This window comes from Brienomyrus brachyistius, chromosome 11 (genome assembly GCF_023856365.1).
Source record: "Brienomyrus brachyistius isolate T26 chromosome 11, BBRACH_0.4, whole genome shotgun sequence".
NCBI classification, from domain to species: domain Eukaryota; kingdom Metazoa; phylum Chordata; class Actinopteri; order Osteoglossiformes; family Mormyridae; genus Brienomyrus; species Brienomyrus brachyistius.
This window is the reverse complement of record NC_064543.1, coordinates 3,444,845-3,465,135: the sequence shown is the minus strand read 5'-3', so window position 1 is coordinate 3,465,135 and position 20,291 is coordinate 3,444,845. Positions and strand designations below refer to the sequence as shown.

Genomic DNA, 20,291 nt, shown 5'->3' with positions numbered 1-20,291 from the left:
GTACTGCATGCTCTTCTTGACCTCCTGCCCCCCCCCCCAAGGGACCCAGTGAGGTGCCTGCAAGCCCAGAGCTAATAGAGAGGTGGGAATTTCCCCCAAGAAAGGCTGGTAGTATGAAAAATAAGAGGGAGGAAAAGGAGGAGAAATGGGATAGAAAAAGAGAAGAGGCAAAGAAGGAATAGGAAAGATTTGGCCTTTATTTCCTAACCCTAAGCTGATCAGGAGGCTGCCAGAGCAGAACTAGCGCTCTTATCTCTGAAAGCCAGTCAACCGGGGAGACATCAAATACATTTATACCAGCCGCAGACTACCCTCTCACTTACATCCACATTTATACCACACGCAGACTGTCCTGTCACTAAAATTTACAGCGGGCTGTTTATTCAGTAACCAGCTTTGTCACAAATCAACACGGAGTTAATGGGTGGCTATCAAAGAGGCTGCCCCGCCCTGAAGATCATAGACATTTGAAGGTGGTGGAAGACCCCGGGCAAACATCCCGGGCACACATCCCGGGCACACATGAGAGAGCACAAGTAAGCATGCTGGGCGGGGGGAAGGGGCAGCCTCACCTAGGTTGGTTAGGCACGGGCACCTGGTCCCTCTCCCAGGTGATGCTGGGCATGGGCAGGCCGTCTGCATGGCACTCAAATCGAGCGATGCCCCCTGCTGGTACCTCCTGGGGCTCTGGGTGCAGAAGGAAGGATGACAAGCCTGTAAGCCGAGGGAGGCAGAGAAACACAAGAGAGAAGCACAAATGTGACTGATGCAGAACAGGACACATATCTGACAGCAGCTGCCAACACCTGCAGTGCTAGTGACAGGCAGTGACAGGGGCGCTGACCCTCAACGTGAAATGACTCAGCTTTACATAGTTATCTGCTCCTCACATTTTTGTTAAACTCAGTCGGACCAGCACACTAATGCTGGTCGGCGCAGGTCACGGGCTACTCATGAAAAATCCCAAAATGCATACTCTACGTTTTGCAAGGTTTATCGACTTTTGCGTGAAGCCAATATACGTTCCCAAAGACAACGAAAGCAGCGGCACAAGCTAGGAACAGGACATCCTGGTGGTATATATGTTTATATAAACAGCAACATGAGCGGGAAGCTTTTCAGCAGAAAGTGCATATATGGTCAGACTACAGCAGGTCTTCTCTACATTTCAAAAACAAGTGAAACTTTGTGAAAGTTCACGAATTTGCTGAAAAGAGTACATTTATGACGGACGCGCCACCGTCCGAAGGATCTTCAGCTTTGTGGAAGTATTCTTTGTGCGCTGTAAGGGCAAATCCTATTGATCAATGTGCTTGAGTTAGTTAATAAACCACCCATGCAAAGCTTACACAGCAGACAGCAGTAATGTAAACACTTGGAGAGATGCCAGTTACAGGTGCCACATGTACTCTGCACAAATGTACGAGTGTGCGAACGCTTGCAAAGTGTGCAAAGGCAGGAAAAATGAGGCAGCACGTGCACATAGATTAAAAACGAAATTCTCCCCAGGAGCACATGCGCCAGCCAAACACATGAAGGTTATTTTGATGTAAACACCCCCCCCCGGCTCTTTTTGGAATGGCTTGGATTTGAACCTGCCTGTGGAAGCGGGGAGCCTGAAAAAACGTGACCTGATGGACGGCGCAAAAGAGCTGGCCGACCTGGGAAGCCTTTCAGCTGACCGCAGCCGTGACCTGACTTCCATGAGAGTTAGCGAAGAATTGTCAAGGACAGAGGTGACGTTTAGAACAGCTCATCACAACGGGTCACTCCTCAATGAAGTCTCTCTCAAGGTCTGTGCCTATGCGTCCTTAATTAACTTTGAAAGGTACAATCAGCCTGCCCTGTGTCTCCAAAACAAACACCCTCCATTCTCTGGGCCCTTGTCTGTCAAATTATTTTCCCTCTCCCAGCTTCCCATCTGCTAACAAGCAACTCCGCTCAAAACCAGAATTCTCTGCTTTTCATTTCAAGCTCTTACACAAGCTAGACATAGAATATAAAATCAGGGTAGAGAGAGTCTGTCCCTATATACAGGGACAGCTGGCAGAGGTCCGGTCTCTACACACAGTGTACTGAGTTTGCCACAGGGTCATGAATCTCATCAGTGTTACAGGACCCGACTCTTTTTCCCTCCCCCCACCTGGCTGACTTGTCCTGACTGTACTGTGACCTCCAAGAACCTCTCCGTTGCTCAGCAGCCCAAAAGAGATCCGATTTCCTCACTGAAAGACAAGCTTAATGTGCGTGCAGATCTGGGGCATCCCCTACGGTACACAAGACCCCACCCCACTAGTAGAGAATATCATAAACATAATAAGCATGTGACAGACCACCAAAGCAGGAAAGTCCAGACAGGGCTCATAACACTCATAACACGGTTGATAACAAAATAAAACCTGATGGCCTCTGAAAGCACAGGGAAGGAGGGGAATTTCACCAGTTCAGTAAACCACCTGTGCTACACTTACTGGATGCTACCTGTGCAGGGCAGACCATCGGCCACACTGTCGGATAGTGTGACAATCTCTAGCAGTGGGTCGTTCTTGTAAACATGAGAAGGTTTGAGGGAAAAAAGAAAACAAAACCCAAGAAATAAATAGACAGACAGACAGAGAGACAGTACGACGGAGAGACAGAGAGACACAGACAGAGACACATACAGAGAGACAGTAAGAAGGAGAGACAGACAGACAGACAGAGAGACAGTACGAAGGAGACAGACAGACAGACAGAGAGACACAGACAGAGAGACAGTACGAAGGAGAGACAGACAGACAGAGACACAGACAGAGAGACACATACAGAGAGACAGTATGAAGGAGACAGACAGACAGAGAGACAGACAGAGAGACAGTATGAAGGAGAGACAGAGACACAGACAGAGAGACACATACAGAGAGACAGTACGAAGGAGAGACAGACAGACAGAGACAGACAGAGAGACACAGACAGAGAGACAGTACGAAGGAGAGACAGACAGACAGAGAGAGAGACAGACAGAGAGACACAGACAGAGAGACAGTACGAAGGAGAGACAGACAGACAGACAGAGAGAGAGACAGACAGAGAGACACAGACAGAGAGACAGTACGAAGGAGAGACAGACAGAGAGACACAGACAGAAAGACACAGACAGATAGATTCAACTTTATTGCAATCCACAACAAAATTTGTTGGATAAGATGTACATTTTTTGCTCAGTTATTATTTAGTAGTTCTGTTATTTATTATCATTTCCCTAAGTGTCGCCCTGGGTTTTATGAAATAATTTTCTTTATTACAGAAATAAACTAAATTTGGTGCTGTCAGAAACAACAGTATTTTATTCCCCAGAAAGCCCTGTCATTTAGTTTGGCTATCTAAGCCATACTCGTCCCATACTCACCAACTTCTACAATTTCTAGAAGTACTGGATAGCTCACCTGGAAATGTGAAAGTGGAGTACAATTTCTAGAATGACTGGATGGAAATTTAATGAATGTGTTTTTAACCTGAGTGCAGTCCTTGTTGTGACATGAAGGTGTGAAAGTACACTTATTTAATTATTGCATATTCCACTTATATGTCAATTTGCAGAACCTTTCCCCACCAATTAGGCGGCTACTGGCGTTCCTAGGTGTAAGTTTTAATGTCCATGTTTGAAACTGTCATTTATTTACATGTTTTAAACCTCCAATATCTATTTTCTATTTATTTCACTTCTGCACTATGACCAACTTTTTTTGTGACATAAAAGTAAGAACTGCAACAGATACACTATTGCTAGGTATACATATCACAGGTATTCAAATCGTGGGGCATAAATCCCCAGTGGAGTGCAAAGGAACTGCAGTGAGGCAGTTTAGGCCCACGATGCATATGTAACTCATTCATATTTAACTGCCGCTTTTATTGAATGGGGCTTACAGGTACAATTGCTTTGTTGGATTTTAACCCCGCAGCTCTCGATTGTTAACACAAAGCTCTATCTACAAACTACCAGAAAAGGGATGACAATTCTAAATCATGCTCTAGAATTTTTTTTCTATATGGGGCGATATCATGCACAATATGTGGGATGGATGTAAAAAAAAAGAAAGGAAAAAAAACAACTGAACAAAAACATCCTTATTTACAGAATTGAATTTGAATGGTTAAACATGGTTAATTATAATCTGTTTCTCAAACGCACGCACACACACACACAGTTGAAAATGAAGCTTGGAGTCCGATGCACGGTAATGCCATATGTCCAATGACCCTGGTGCACTTCACACGACAAATTTCACCAAAAGAAAAACACCGCAATTTAAAGAAAATATTATTGCAAGCCTACCTAATACGCTTTTCCCACATGTCTAAAAAAGGAGTAACACAAATAAATTCTCCGACAATACATTTCACTGAGTTTCCCAAGATTTCACTGACCAACTACCGGCTACAGACAGAATTTGTCAAAAATGGGGAGGCTAGTAATTAAAAATTAATATAAATTTTATTGCAGAATATTCAGAAAATCATCCTGTGCCCTACAGTGTTAGAACAAGAACAGTATGTAAAAATCAAAGTATTGCTAACTTTTGGTTTTCACTTAAAGTATACAATGAACAACAACATCCTGACTCATGGCTGAACATTTTTAACTGTTAAACATGCATATTCGCTCTCCTTTTCAGACATACTCAAACACATACATGTCATTTCCTTTCGTTGTTGCCAAACAGTGCTGTTGTTTCATTTTTGGGGCAACTCTGAAAATTAAACCAGATGTAGATCTGTTTTTGTGAAGCAGCAGAAAGATCCATCGAATAGTTTTTAATATCGTCCGCTTTCATATTAATTTACTGCCACTTGAATTTTGGGACGATCTGTCTGAATTTTCAATTCTTTTCACTTTGGCACCCATACAATGCCTCTGCATTATTTGAAAAAATGTCCATCAAAAAAAGTCTGAAAAAGATCCATCAAACACTTTTTGAGTCATAACAGGGTCAAATGTCAAAATTACCCTTTTCCAGGTTATCAATGTGGCGTTACTTCATTTTTGGAGAAATCTGTCTCAAAATGTAACCAATTTTAGTAACTCACTCATACTTTTGCCTATGCAAAGTTCGAAAAAGATTTATAAAACTGTTTTTGAGTTACTGGTTAATATGCCAAAGTGTCTATCGTTGAATGGTGCTAAAACCATATGTATACCCTGTAAGCTGGGGAACACCATGATAGTATAATAAAACCGATTATCTACCCCAGAGACAAAATCATCAGTTTAGATAATTAAGTTGTACAATTTCTTTAAAAATGCAAAAAATTGTGTTGCGTTAATTAGTTTGCAAGAATGACACACCTGTATGCGCAAATCCTAATTCTGCTTACAGGTAAGTAGATTAAAATGCATAAATACTGGAATGCACATTGTTTGAGTAACAGGCATGAACACACAGTGAGCATTACACAACAGAACCTTACAATGGCAAGAGGTTCTGAAGATTTGGTCAGGAGGAGATGGCTTAGGACTTACTGGAGAGCTGCAGTGTGATGGTGTCACTCGCTAGCGTTCCATAAGGGCTGCTGGAGATGCAGCTGTATCCTCCCTCCACGCCGTGGGAGGTCCCACCCTCACTGGCCTCTCTGGAAGAGGGATGCACCACCAGAGAGCCATTGGGAAGAACCCAGGCAGCCTCACTATCAAGCACGGGTGCCCCGTCGTGCACCCAGGTGACGTTGAGGGGCGTGTCTATAGCCCTCGGGTGGCAGTCGAGCAGGAGGGACTGTCCGGGATCCAGCACCATGTGGATGGGCCCCGCCCCGCAGCTCAGCTCCAAAGACACCGGCTTCTCTGCATAGAGAGGGAGGTAGATGACAGTGCTCAGTCAGCTGGGAGAGCTGCTGTTCCACACCTGAGCTTTCAGGGCACAAGGAGAGGCATCTGCAAAGAGGAGGAGAGATGAAGCAAGAGAACGGGGATGATGCTTTAAGGAGAAAGATGGGAGAATCAACCATGTGAGCTACATTGCTGTTACAGAATCACAGCAGAATTTTCCGATTCCTCGGAAAAGTATTTCATACTGAAGCATGAATGGTGGTTCGTTTTGATTGATTTGTCCATAAAGATCACAATATCCAATGTGCTGCACAGGAAAAAGGGACAGGAACCCCAACCAAAGCCATCAACACAAGACAGCGCATGCTTTCCTCTTTCACTAAATAGTGCTAAACCATTCCCCCGTCAGCACACTATATATACAAATACCCGGACTCCTGGCATTTTCAAATTCTGAAGGCCGTTCTTAGAAAACCCTAGGAGGCCATGGAAAAACCTGCCTTAAGTCTCAGTGTGTGGGTCTGATAGTATGACTGGGCGACTCGGTGACTGGAAGAACAGAAAGGAAAGGATCCGAGTGGTAGTTCAGCAAGTTGGTATTGAGGGAGAGACGGCTAGTGTTGACAAGGCCAGGGCATTCGTAAGCCGATTTGGCTGTATCCCGCTGCAGTGGTCCTCTGCGCCGGTAGACACAAGGAATCTTTTATAAAGAAAAACCGACAGTTGCGGGTCGGTGGGTGATGGGGAGTAAAGGCAACTCCAGACTCTTTTTGGTATATGGCCAAGGTCAGTGTTGCTGGCTGACAAAAGCATGCAACAAGGGTTCTCCCTCAACCATACACTCAAGCTATAGTGCCTCATACAAGGCCAAGCCTGCTGACCAGGGATAAACGCAACTGTCCTATTGCGAGCTTTGAACTGCAACTAGAAATGCATACAGACTACAGACTGATCTATACTTCTGTGTTGAACCTACACAGCACAGCCTACTTATGCCATCTTGACCATTTATACTTGTGCGCTGGTGTATGTGTGTCACTCTGCAATTACATCACCAAGACACTAGCTGGTTGAGGGCGGTTTTGCTAAAACATTTTTACTCTGCAATAGGAAAGAAAACTTTGCAAGTTTTGCAGTTGTACCGATTGTTCCTTTTCCAGATTATCTAGCATCGGGATTATCTGGTGGTGGTTGAAGTGGCTCCCCATTCATTCTGTAAAGTACTCTGGGTGTTTAAAAAGTGCTATTTCAATGTAACTTTCATTCATTACATATAATTTTAAAATCAGTTTAATGTTTAACACTGCTGCCTAAGCATGAGCTCTGCCTGTGCTCTCTGAGCCAAAACCATTTTCATGCATTCATAGACATGCTTGTGAGAGATGTATTTATTTTGAACTCTTTTTCTACTTCATAAATATCGCAATATTTATCCTAAAAAAAATCATTTAAAATCACACCGCGATATCTGATATTTTCCGATATTATGCAGCCCTAGCGTGGCCGTCTGTAACCATCACCAAAAACAGCATGCTGGCAATGAGATAAAGACAACTTTTCCCCACACCAACATTCTCCCAGCTGTGAACAAACACCACCAAAATATCTGCGCAACAGAAAGTGCAATGCTACCAAGTGGATCAGTCAAAGTGTGTGCATCCCCGCAACGCGTTTCATTTCTGAGGAGGTGCACGTCTAAGGGACGTCTACGCTTTTACATATAGTATAAATTCTACGCAGAATTATAAATCAGCCTCACTGAGGCACTGCTACTGACATGGTATGGGAGGTGTGGGGAGAGGTCGGGGAGGGGCTAGCCCCCATCCCCTGCTGCTCAAACAGTGTGCCATGCTGAATGGCAGAATATCAGATACCTCACAGCTCATACTTCCTGTCTGTCCTTAAAAATAAGGAGGTGTTAGACTGGAAGCAAAGGTAGGAGTGAGAAAAGAAGCATTAATAGGAGTAAAACAATAGAGCATGTGTGGGGCACAGTCTTCATTTCATAATCAATATAATCACCACTGTTATTCTCCAGCTCCAAGGACCGGTCATCTGTCATTATTTACCAGATTAACATGAACCGTGGCTGCAGACACCATGTTACTAGAGCTATGCTATTGAATGCATGAAAAAGAAAAGGGAGGATTAGGTTTCAGACTCTGCTGCTGTGTGGGGCCCTGACCACCATACCGCCAGGGCATGGAGGCTGCACGCCTGACTGGTGTACCGATGTGTGCATCCGTGTCTGCTGATCGCACCTACCTCACATTCTTTCTTCAATGTGGTCTCAAAAACACGCACCAAAACAATTATGCATTTCACTGCCCACACACAGCGAACAAGGTCACTTTCATTTATAGGTGGGCACAAGCAGATGAACAAAATGACTGTCGGGAAAGGAAACATACACACACCGTCACCACACACGTTGACCATTAATACTCTGCATCAATGTCTTGTTAACAAACAACCTACCTGACAGCTTTGTGCCAAGTGTCAAACAAAGGCTATAACGCAGCAGGGGAAAATCTCAAACTAATTTTGGACCAAAGCCGCCCAGGGGTTGCAGTACACATCGGGGAACTCCCTGTACGGTAACTGCAGACACAGCCAGCTTTGTGTAGCCAAACAACGTCGCGCTGCTGTCCAAACATTGAACTTAATAGGCTTTTATCTACGCCGCTCCCTCGGAAAACAGGGTATAAGGTTATCGAGACTGCGTACGCAGTGGAGGGTGGGTCAGGGCTGTCATTCGGATCATGGGGAGAAGGGGGTGCATCTGAAAATCACCTATTTACACAATACATACGGAATTTCATTAGAAGGCTTCTACTCGATTGTGATAGTACAGGATTCCCCAAATCCGGTACAGGAGGGTCAGAATCAAACACAGATTGCAGATCTCCCTGCTCTAACACATCCTAATCAGCTAATTACCGGCTTTGGTAGGTATGTCTGAGCAGAGAAATATGAAAACAGGACTGGAATTGCCAAAGCCTGATGTAGTATGTATTTTAAGTATGCATGAGAACAGTGCTAAAGCACTCGGACAAACTGCAGATGCCGTCTCGCACATTACTTGACGGTGCGTACCAGTGATGTAGCTTGACGCTCACAAAATTTAAAAACAATCAATGACGAAAATACGTATTCAAGCCAACTTATGTAACTAGTTATTGTTTTCTATTGACATTTGCACATAGTCGGTACTTCCTCCTGCCACCTTGACACAAATTTCTGAACGGTCTCTGGCTCCAGTGACCTTGTGGGATAGCATAGCAACCACTGGCCACCTCAGAATTTTAAAGAATGCAGTATGTTATCCAGGAATTGTTTGCCTACAGTCTTATCCATGCTGAGGATTTGGATATATTGCTTACCCTGCATATTACATATCGTCAACTACGTAGCAAACAAGTGTCTGATTTCAGGCACACCCCCACACTTATTTTGATTAGCAGTGCTCAATGAATGCCAGGGTAGGTCTCAGATCACCTGTAAGAGCTACAGACCCAAACCCACATTCAGTTAAACCTGCAATTTCAATCTTTTTTTTTTACCTACAACAAAACTGAGTGCATGACACCGGACGTAACCTTAATTTTGCCTACATGATTTTGTAAGTCAGTGAAGTTCAACCACATGTATTAAAAGAACACATCACATGCACATAATTAATCTGTTCTTACATATATATGACCTCAATAAAGGGGGGGTTGCTGTGTGCACTGGGTTAGGACTCATGATCACTAGTCTGAACTCCAGGGCCGCAGGACTGGTACAGCTGTTAGGGCCCTTAAGCTAGACCCTTAACCTCCCGCTGCTCCAGAGATGTTGGGTGTTGGCTGACTCTTTGCTATGACCCCCCCAATCCCCAAGCTCACTCTCATCTGCCTATGTATTTGTGTGGAGAGCACACAGGAGAGAAAGACGGGACAAGCATAAAGAATTTCCTCACAAGATGAAGAAAGTATGACTATTCTATAGTACACTATTCTATAGTTAAAGGAGGGGAAAAAAGGACACCGAACTAGCATCACAGTGCCTTCCTGGGACAGATAATCTCACTGTTCTCCATACTCCACCCAAGTTCAGCCACCAACTACCAGCTTTTCCTGTAAGCCCACTCAGTTCTCCTGCCTTCAGCTGCTACACAACATACTGGACCTTGAAATCCCCTCCCCCCAGTAACGAAACAGGGGTCTAAAGCTTTCTACTTCACCCACACAAAAAAGATGTGCAGAACACCTTGACCGAGTGTCGCTGGCTCATTTAACAGCAATGGACCATCCGGAGGGGGGGGGGGGGGGGGGGGGGGGGGGATGAGACTGAGATAAAACTGGTTTTATATTTAAATTTGATGGGAGAGCTGAGATGTGTGGGTGGTCTAGGAGAAGATAAAGAGGGAGGGCTTTGGTCCTGTTGCAGTGTCCACTAGGCAATGAAACCCTATGGCTGCAGACAGTCCCCCGAGTGACCACACAATCCAGATCCAACCAACCATTACCAGGAAAAAGATGACGAAATTGACCCCTCCTCCATGCTAACTGAGGCTTCCCTGTAGCCACTCTTCCCAAATCATACAGTGCTGAACCCAACTGCATTAACTAAAAGCCAACGGGCGACAACCTGAGAAAATAGCTTGGAAAGGCAAGTTCTCCTTGCTCACAACATCACAATTATCCCTCATTCAAATGAAGCTGTACTGGGCTAAATTCAGACCAGCTGTTCTTTCTTTCGCTTCTGGCATCCTGGAATTACTGGACCGCTGAAAACCTCACACAGGTGAGTGTGTGTGGCAGTGCGTTCTCAGCTGTGTGTCCATTTTCTCTGCGGGTGTACTTCATTCAGCTTATGAGGGTCTTCCCCCAATAATGTCCCCCTCCTTTCTCCCGTCCCCATGCAGAATCCCCCAGTCATGTGACTTAGTGGCCACCAGCACGGAATGATAGGAATGTGATCGTATGACTGTTTACCCAATGAGCGTTATGAGGAAGTGGCTCGGGCAGAGAAGACTTCCATGCACAATTAAAACACCCGCAACACCATCTAAACACCTCACATAAAGACCCGCAAGCAGCAAATAAAGCATGAAACAAATCAAAAGCAAAACCTTCATATTGGCGAGCTCCTTCACACAGCACAACACCCCTCAAAAAAGGCCTCAAACACAATGTGCAAATCCCTCACACAAACATCCAGACGTGTCTGTAATAACTCCACACACAAATTCTGTCAAATACCATTAAAATCCCTCACACGGTATAAAAACAGCCTGTCAAAATCCTTACAAACATAAACTTCCATGGCACCATCGCGTCCAGGGAGATGCTGGGAAACACTTTGATCACCAGTCGAATGCTCATGAGCACAAACATCAGTGCTGCAAAATGTAGAACTTTCCTCGTTTTCCATTTATGTATCTAGCAACAAACTTGCTCATTATTGCAAAACTGAAACAAATAATTTAGTGCGATAAAGAACGCATGTAACAAAGGTTTCAACATGGAAGACAGAGACAAAGACTGAGGGAATGACAGACAGCTGTAACATTAACTATGGTTTGTAACTGCCTGATTTCTTTCAATACATGTGCACCTGTACAAATTAGTAATCCAGTAACTTTATTTAAAAGAATGAACTATATAGCCAAATAATAACAATCATTAAACAATGTTTCAGGAACAAACTTTGAGCCTTTCTCGGTGTATACAATGGAGCTACTTTAGTGGCGAGTTCCAGCAGTGACAGAGCACGTCTCTCTTGTCTCCTGCATGGGGGACAGGGGGTTGGCGGGTAATATTCACAGCCAGCAGGTTACTTTTTATAATCCCACAACCACGGAAACCACAGGGCACAAAGGAAGTGCCTCCAAGACAGTAAACAGGCCCCTTGCTGAATCAAGATCGCTTTTATTACATCAGGCACTTTACACAACAAATTTGATTTGGCGTGTGTGAATAAAGACGGCACAGTTCTTAAAGACACACAAGCAACTGAAAAGCACATACACTGAACAAACAGTTAGTAATCACAAGACAAACAGCAGGATGCATGTACACCACATACGACATCGCTGCTGTGTTTAAACGGGTAAACGTTTGACGCGATAGCGATGCCGGTAGTGTGGGACACACAAGTTGTCAGACACCACACACATCTTAGCGTCCTTACGGGGAACACTTGACTCTGCCCCTCCATATCCTGGAAATCCCTGTTGCCAAGGGAAACAGTTGCAAAAGAAAAAAAAAAACAGTAATTTACAAAACATAATTAGCGTAATTATAACATTTAGAAAGCACCACATTCAATGGTAAAAGTGCAATTAACTTTATAAATAAAACATTAAACAAAAGAATAGTTGTCATCCTAGACATGGCGCAACTGCCACCAATGCCAAGAAGAGAAGGGTAGGGTAATTGCGGGCGGGGCAACAGGGCCACCACACCACCGAATTGCTCAGCCTGGAACAGGGCAGGGCCTAATGGACGATAGCTGGGCAGCAGTCACTGATCCGAGTAGAAACGTGGCAGCCTATGATGCGAGTGCATCAGGAGAGGAGTCCTAGTTGGGCAGGCCGGAGAAGGAACCGAGGCACAGATGAGGAGAGAGCTTGGACACAGGGCGTAGGGGACACCAATCCTCTGTGCACAGAAGAAATGGACATGCAAGAATGCAAGCGAGTAAAAACACATTCCTGAGAGACAGGACACACAGACGAGCAGCTAAACGTATTCATCTCAAGGTAACCTGCGTAGCATTCCATCCCGTCCCAATAGTGGTCACCACAAAAAGTCCCCACAGAACTGACCTGCCAATAAGAATGCAACCTGGAGCCATGTGACCTACTCCGCACGACATCAGCTCACTGGGCACACACTATTACGAACCGCTGGGGGACCCCAAGATGCTTTAGAGCAAAAGCTACTTTTACCAGCCTTAAATATGGGACTTTTCCCATCGACCGTGCAGCTCACGTGCCTTGTGATGAGCACACTGTAATGGGGTCAGTGGAGCAAGCACACAGTAAGAACAGTATTATTATTAGTTGCTTTTTTCAAGCAATCACGTGACCCATCCAGCAGAACCATCAGCACCAATCTGTAAGACCATGTGACCTTCATCACGTCTCCCATGCACACGGACATGTCCTGAACACCCGATGAGAAATTCTTGTGGTCACTGCTCACTGCCAACAGACAAACACCAAATCAATGATGTGCATCAAGCGAAAAACCAAAAACAACTAGAGACGTAAGCAGATACTACATGATACACTTGCTAACCAACCTCCGCCACGTAGCCTGCCCCTACCCTCAGGCGATGTGTAGATTTGGACTCATGAGTCAGTTTCGCTCATCCAGTGAGAAAATACAACCAACCAATAGTTCAAAACTATTAAAAATGATTTTTTTTTAACTACAGTTTTACAGAACAAAATAAAATAACATGTAACATAAATATGGCTATGTTAAGAAAACCCAAACACATATCAAATATAATCACACGGACTGCAACCACTATTCTGTTATGTACTTGAGTACATTTTATCACCACCACCACCATCATCATCATCATCATCATCATCATCATCATCACATGGCTCATGTGTTTCCACTAAGATGTTTTTGTATTTAGCGCTTAATAAACACAATAAGGATCGGGATTAAATGATATACTAGTACACATTTAGAGATCAAACTGAACCATCTACCCTCAAAGTAATGACACAACCCAGTCACGTAGTGTGTCGGGTCATACGAAACCGAACCGGCGCTCCGGTTTATGACTGACAAGCAGGAGACGTTTAACCGGTGCCTCTCCCTCACCTGCGTCAGGCCGGCTAGACGTGCACTTTTCGGTGTCCTTCATCATGTAAATGCTGCGTGACCGTCCTCTCCATCTCCCCCTTTCAGTCCTCCCACCCGTACCACTTGGCCGGCTCCCAATCTGCCGCTGATGCCGCCGCACTGCACACAGCAGCTGCAGCCGGCCAACGGCGCGCACCCCTCGCCAGCCGCTATAACAACACCGAGCACATGGTCCGCTCCGAACAAAACCGCCCTTTACAACGTGCTACTCCGTTACACAATGCTTTATACACACGATATGCGCGACTGCTCGAATCCCCCGATGTACTTCTTGTTTTTAATCACACTATTATTGTACTGGGGAGTATTATTTCATCTTATTAAATACCAACCCTGATAAGCTTGCTGTCACTAGCTCGCCTCGCGGCTTATGCGTTTGCGCTGTACCACGCACAGATGACAACTTGAAAAGCCAGGAGTGACTGGAATTACATAGAAGAGTGAGCGCCGCAGATTTCTAAAAAAAAAAAATATATTATTTTTTTTTTTTGCCCGCATGTTTCCAACAGTGTTCATCTGGGGGGGATGTTCTCCACGAAACGTGGGTGTCAGACAGGCAGCGCACGCACGGCTTCCCCACGGGCTCCGGACACCTTCCTCCCGAGGCACGTTCTCCCAAGCCCGGCGACGCCGCGTTCACATGGTGCCACAATTTGCAGACACGGAGCTCTAACTACCCGCAAGCAAAAAAGGTACTTTAAAACTCCCGGCAGAAAGAGAAAGAGAGGGAGAGAAAGAAAAATAGCGGGTCCGCAAACGTCTAAATCAAATGCACGACGGGGAATTTATCTACCCGCACTATAAATTACAGTAGTTTCCAAAATACTGCAATGAGCGAGATATACTGCCTCTTCTGCTCCAACATGCCCCCACAATGACATACACCAACAATCAAGACAACACGCATTTAACCCATTTACCTTGGTCAGCCACACCACAGAACCCCAGCGAAAGTAGACAGAGAAACCAAACACTCTTCACCGCCATGTAAAGCCTTTGATTTTTCAGCAGAGGGGCCAGCAGCGTGTGGGCTTATTCGGCTGTACCGTCAGCTGCATTCATACGTCGGAATCCCCCGTGCGCTCTTCTCCGCTTGTGGCTGATTATTATTTCGTTAATATCCCTTTATATATGTAGTCCTTTCTTCTAAATACGCCGGAGCAACATTTTTAGTCGGGGGAGGGTGGTCGCTGCTGTCTGAGCTCCATCGCCATGTTGTGAGCGAACGTTAAGTGTGTGTGTTACATGTTACACCCCCCCAGCACACACACTCACTCTCACACACGTAAATCCCGCTTTAGGCGTCTGCCGGAGTCGCCTGTAATTATGGCAGTGGTCCAGCTCACCCCCCTCTCCCCCTTTCTTTTTGTTCCTGCTTTTACAGTAACCCGCAGACTAATATGCCACACGGTGAGCGAAAAGGACCCTCGGACCGGACTCTGGCTGGCGCTGTATACCACATCTGCCCCGGCGACAGCAGCCGGCTCTCCGGCAGCAATGCCCTCCTCCGTTACGCGGTCTGAGAGCGAGTGAATGCTCGTCCTATTGGGGTCAAAATATTAAAGGGGTAGCGATATTCTGCCGACATTGTCAGCAAACACACATACACTCACTTGTCATAAATTATTCATCCATTCATTAGATTTTAGTTAATCGTTTGTCTAAGAAATTTAAGACTGACTTTTATTGTTCCATCGTACAAGTCCAAATTTATCTAGAATAAATTGCTAATTTACACACATATCACGTATATAAGTGAGTGTACATGTCATCCATTGAGCTACATCAGTTACACTTGAGTGCCGAGATCATCATAGAGAACAACCCATCTAGGTTTTTTTTATCTATAATGCCAGAAACACTTTTAAACAATCCTTCCAAGTTTTACCAAAAAATTACATTTTTTTTTCTGAGAGATGAAACGACAGATCTCTGAACATGAGACAAGGTTGCAGAAAGACATCACTCAGACATCTGCTGAACTACTTAAACCTGTAACCCCATGAACACATTTACTGTGAATCGAGGCAAAACAGGGCATGCATGCCTTCTGTATCATGTATTTCCCCTCTGTTAATGGAAATTGATTGACCTGGGAATCGTAGAAGTCCAGACATCTTAGTGGGTACCAGGCACACAGGTCTGTAGAAGGAATACAATTGTTCATCATTATTATTATCAAGTGACACTCATCCAACACAGGTACATCCCAAAACGTTTATTTTTGTTTCTTTAGCAGATACTTTTGTACAAAGTGACATATTAAGGGAGGAAGATAATACATTAGAAGCATAAGTTTGTGAAGGAACCACCTGATAGTTACACTAGTTTGAGCTTCCAAAAGTTAACAAAGAATTAAAGGTCTTTCCCCAGGTTTGCTTAACGTGCTACATACACTCACTCGCCCCACCCACGGCCCTATTCAAATTTTATATTTATATATTATAAAGCCTCACGCACTTGCAGTAGCTCCAAAGAGGAAGACATCTGTTCCCATGAGCCATGCTTATGAAGACGACACAGTTCCCAGTAACCTCTAACTAATACCTACACAGCACTCAACTGTTTATAAATGGCACGTACTAATCAAATTCGGTTTCCAATATAACAGTTTTCTCCACCATTCCTTGCTCACTCTGCCTGCACACTCGGCTTGAGAAATACAACCCAAAATTTCTGGTGGAGGAACAAACTGGTGACACATCATTTGTGAGTGATATACAGACAGCCTGGTTAAGAACGTCCGACTTACAGACAACTAGTGCTTAAGAATGGGCAACTATAAAAAAAAACATGAAAATATTCTGGTTAAATAGAGTAGTTCATAGTAATGAATGCACACAGAACTTTGTCACGCGGTTCGTCGGCTGGAGGTACAGTACTGTACCGTATGTAGTCCCTTTTAGTAATACTTTGTAATTATTATTATTACTGTGTCCTGTATTATTATTTTTCCAACATACCCATAATTTCCACTTAATGACAGACTTAAAGCAAGGATTTGGTTTGTAATCTGAAGACTGCATATACTGTATTAAGAAACCCCGCATCTTTTAAACACTTAACCTGAGTTGGACCTGGGCGATTGAGGGAGGGGGACTGGAGTCTATCTCAGGTAGAATAAGGCTGAATGTGGAGGGGTATAGCCTGGTTTTATGGTAAATAAAAATTAAAATACCCCCCACTCTAGTATTATGATGTAATTTTCTTTTTAGAAAATATCGTTGAATCCATAACATTTGGTGACTTGCTTTTCATATCTAAATAGTTGAGTTCAGAAAAAAGTGTCACCTACTTCAGCCAAGACTTCATTTTACAATGAATGTATGAATGTTGCTTTTCAAGACACCCAGTGCACTTTACAGAACCAATGGGGAGCCACTTCAACCACCAGCACTGTGTACCCCCCACCTGGATGGTGTGACGGCAGCCATTCAGCGCCAGTGCGCTCACCGCCCTGTAGCTAAGGTGGTGAAGGGGCAGGGAACTCACCAGTTAGATGCAGGGGATGATTAGGAGACCAGACCTGATAGGGCCACAATGGACAATTTTAACCAGAACATCAGGGTAGCACCTCTCTCTCTTTTGAAGGATCAATCATAGCCTCAGAGAGTCAGGACCTCAATTTTGCATCTCATCCGAAGAACTGATCCATTTTTATAGCACTTCCCTGGGGCATCGGGATCCATGTGGACTACAGGATGGGCTAACCTGTTGGCCAGGCCAACACCTCCAGCAGCAGCAAAGCTTTCCTAGTCGATCCTTCATCTAAGTACTGGCCCTTCAAATCTGCTTGGCTTCACATGAATTACCTGACCGATTCTTGAAAATTCTCGTCTGCTGGAGCAAACGGCGTTGCCAAAGATTTTGCTGCTGCTTTTCCACCTTGTCATTGTCCCTCTCCCATTCTCAGCGCATGGCCCTGACTTCATCCTCCGCCGTCCCCAAATCTGTGCCCTACCCCAGTGATTCCCAACCGGGGGTACGCGTACCCCTAGTGGTACGCGAGCACATTACAGGGGGTACGTGGAAAAAAAATTTATATTTAATTTCCCTGATGATGGGTAAATATTATCAGCCATTCCATTAGCTGTGCCCTGGTATAGAAAGAAAATCTATCTGGGATGTGTTGCTTAATGAATTAAATGTTCAAGTTATGGAGATTTAATAAAATGTTTTAAATTTGATAATCAGTTGTACGTTCTACTTTTATTGAATCATCAACACATTTGACAAAGGGGGTACTTGTGGTATGAGAAAATCTCTCAGGGGGTACACAATTCAAAAAAGGTTGGGAAACACTGCCCTACCCCTTTAAGTCCAGCCTGGACTTCCATTGAGTGGGTGTGCCGAGTGTTTTCACGGTTCATTCTCAGTCTCCACCGAGGTGCTCATCTGTAAGGCCCGAATGCAAGGTCGGCATGCAAGGGGGAGACGTAGCTCCTGAATCAACAGTCTGCAGTGTGTTTCACTCGATCCATCAGCACACAAATGTTCTCTGGAGGGACCATGTTATGAGTTTTCTTTTGGATTTCAGTATTTCAGTTGGTACCGGCTTATAGAAATTGAAAATTGGCCCAGATTGCATTTAATAACTTAGAATGTTTTATTTTGATACCAAATGAAGACATAAAAGTCAAGTCATTATCTTTAATGGTTTTTGAGATGCAGCTACCACTGACCTGACCCGAGTTTCCACTGTTGGTTATGGAAACTCTCCTGAATCTCCTGAAAAGTTTCCTTTTGTTATTTCTTTGTTTGTCAAGCTTTCCATAAGTACTTAGTTTAGTGGCGGCTTATATAAGAAAACTGAAGGTGAAACTGAATAGTATTTCAGCTGAAGGATGTTGGGGAAATTGTTGCATTTCAATGGATAATTTCAAAGTGGATTTTTGAAAAAAAAAAAGGCATGGATCAGTAAAAAGAGTAAGAAGTATTCTTTATTTTCATGTAAAATTATTCAGATTTGATATTTATGAACAGTTGTGCTCATAGCTTACAGGATAGACTCCAGACCTCCCGACCCTAAATTGGACAAACCGGTATACAAAATGAATGGATGGGTGGATTTCTGGGCAGAGAAATGATATCCATAATGAATCTGAAGCACTGGAGCAAGTCTCTGTATTTTCCTCCTGTCAATGCACTTACCTGCCAGTACCTAATTTCAAGCATTTATTGAGATGAACATGATGAGATGTTGTGGTGGTCTGGGATTTCCGCCGCAGTTGTGGTTTATTTTACCCCTTTTACATTATTGGCTTGATGGTTGTAGCCATATTTCACTGACATCTTACTGTAGCGCCCCTTGTGGCCCCAGTATCGCATTAATACACCCTTATTTATGATTTAAATAAAACAAATTCAAAACTAGTATTCTGAACCCAATTCCATATTCTTTGACAGATGGATTGTACTTTTATGGAAGACACCAGATTTTTGCAGTGAAAGTGATGTGGCTCACCTCAAACAGTTTATTGGTTGGCATCTATGCCATTTATCATGTAAAGCAGACATGCACATCACTTGCAAATATTACTGAAGGTTTGCACTGGTAATTGCCTAGTGCTTATTTGGGGGGGGGGGTTGCAGATCTTTCACGTAGCAAAGAAAGTGATCTGGAGAGTGATAAGCAGGGTTAGGTTCCTCAGGTCTCGTGGCAGCAAATTTATGGGAAAGGGCTCTGGAACAGCTATTTCAACAGAAGTTTTCTGTATTTTTTTTGCAGGTTCTTTCCAATGTCCTCCAACCCCTTCATAACAAACACAATGTGTTAATCCTTCAATTACAGTACAGTTTGCGCCTCCATATTTGTCAGCATTCATGAAGGGAGTGTTTGTCTACTCTATCTATTCCCTTCCTCAGACCACTCTGTTGGAAGATGGCCAGTGAGACGCTTGGTGCAAGGGACATGGTCTCTATGGAAACCAAAACTTAGGGGTGACACATGGGCAGATGGGCAAGGATCTGGCAAAGACGATGCATTGCCCAGGAGCTGGCCCTGGTCCCGGCCCTGCCATGCGCCTGAGAGGCACCAGGGGAGGTGCTACTGAGGCTTAGACCCAGCAGGAGTGGGACCGCTGCTCCAAACCCCATGAGGAACCCTGCATCTTTGGGGAATGTGTGTGTGCATGTATACCTGCATCTCACTGATCAAAAATATGTTAGTGTTTTTTTCACTAAGTGATTACAAAAATAGGCTTCAAAACATGTACGTGCAGTTAATTAGTTCACATTGTTCCTGTTTTGATGACTCTCTATTGTCGATTCACTGAGTTTATGACGGAGGTAGAGGGCGGTAGGGTGGACTGTGCTGTAGAAATAGCCTGTCACTGTGGAAATGGTTTATCAATGACCCATTTGCATAGCTCTCCTCTATAGCCCAACTTATTTGTCCTGAGAACCAGTCATGTCAGGCTTTGGGGCTGCAGGGTCCTGTATTAACCACCCCCCCCCCCCATCGATAGATAGATAGATAGATAGATAGATAGATAGATAGATAGATAGATAGATAGACAGATAGACAGATAGATAGATAGATAGATAGATAGATAGATAGATAGATAGATAGATAGATAGATAGATAGATAGATAGATATTATTACTATAGA

At 44.2% G+C, this 20,291-nt stretch overlaps 1 protein-coding gene across 1 annotated transcript in view; it reads right to left on the bottom strand.

Annotated features, from left to right (window-relative positions):
* LOC125751967 (immunoglobulin superfamily DCC subclass member 4-like) overlaps nucleotides 1–15,214 on the bottom strand; it is a 39,051-nt gene extending 23,837 nt beyond the window's left edge. The window contains 3 exon segments of the mRNA XM_049031440.1: nucleotides 573–714; nucleotides 5,504–5,821; nucleotides 14,601–15,214. Of these exon segments, the coding sequence (XP_048887397.1) occupies nucleotides 573–714; nucleotides 5,504–5,821; nucleotides 14,601–14,667 (527 nt within the window). The 5' untranslated portion in view covers nucleotides 14,668–15,214.
* Between the last annotated feature and the right edge of the window lie 5,077 nt (nucleotides 15,215–20,291).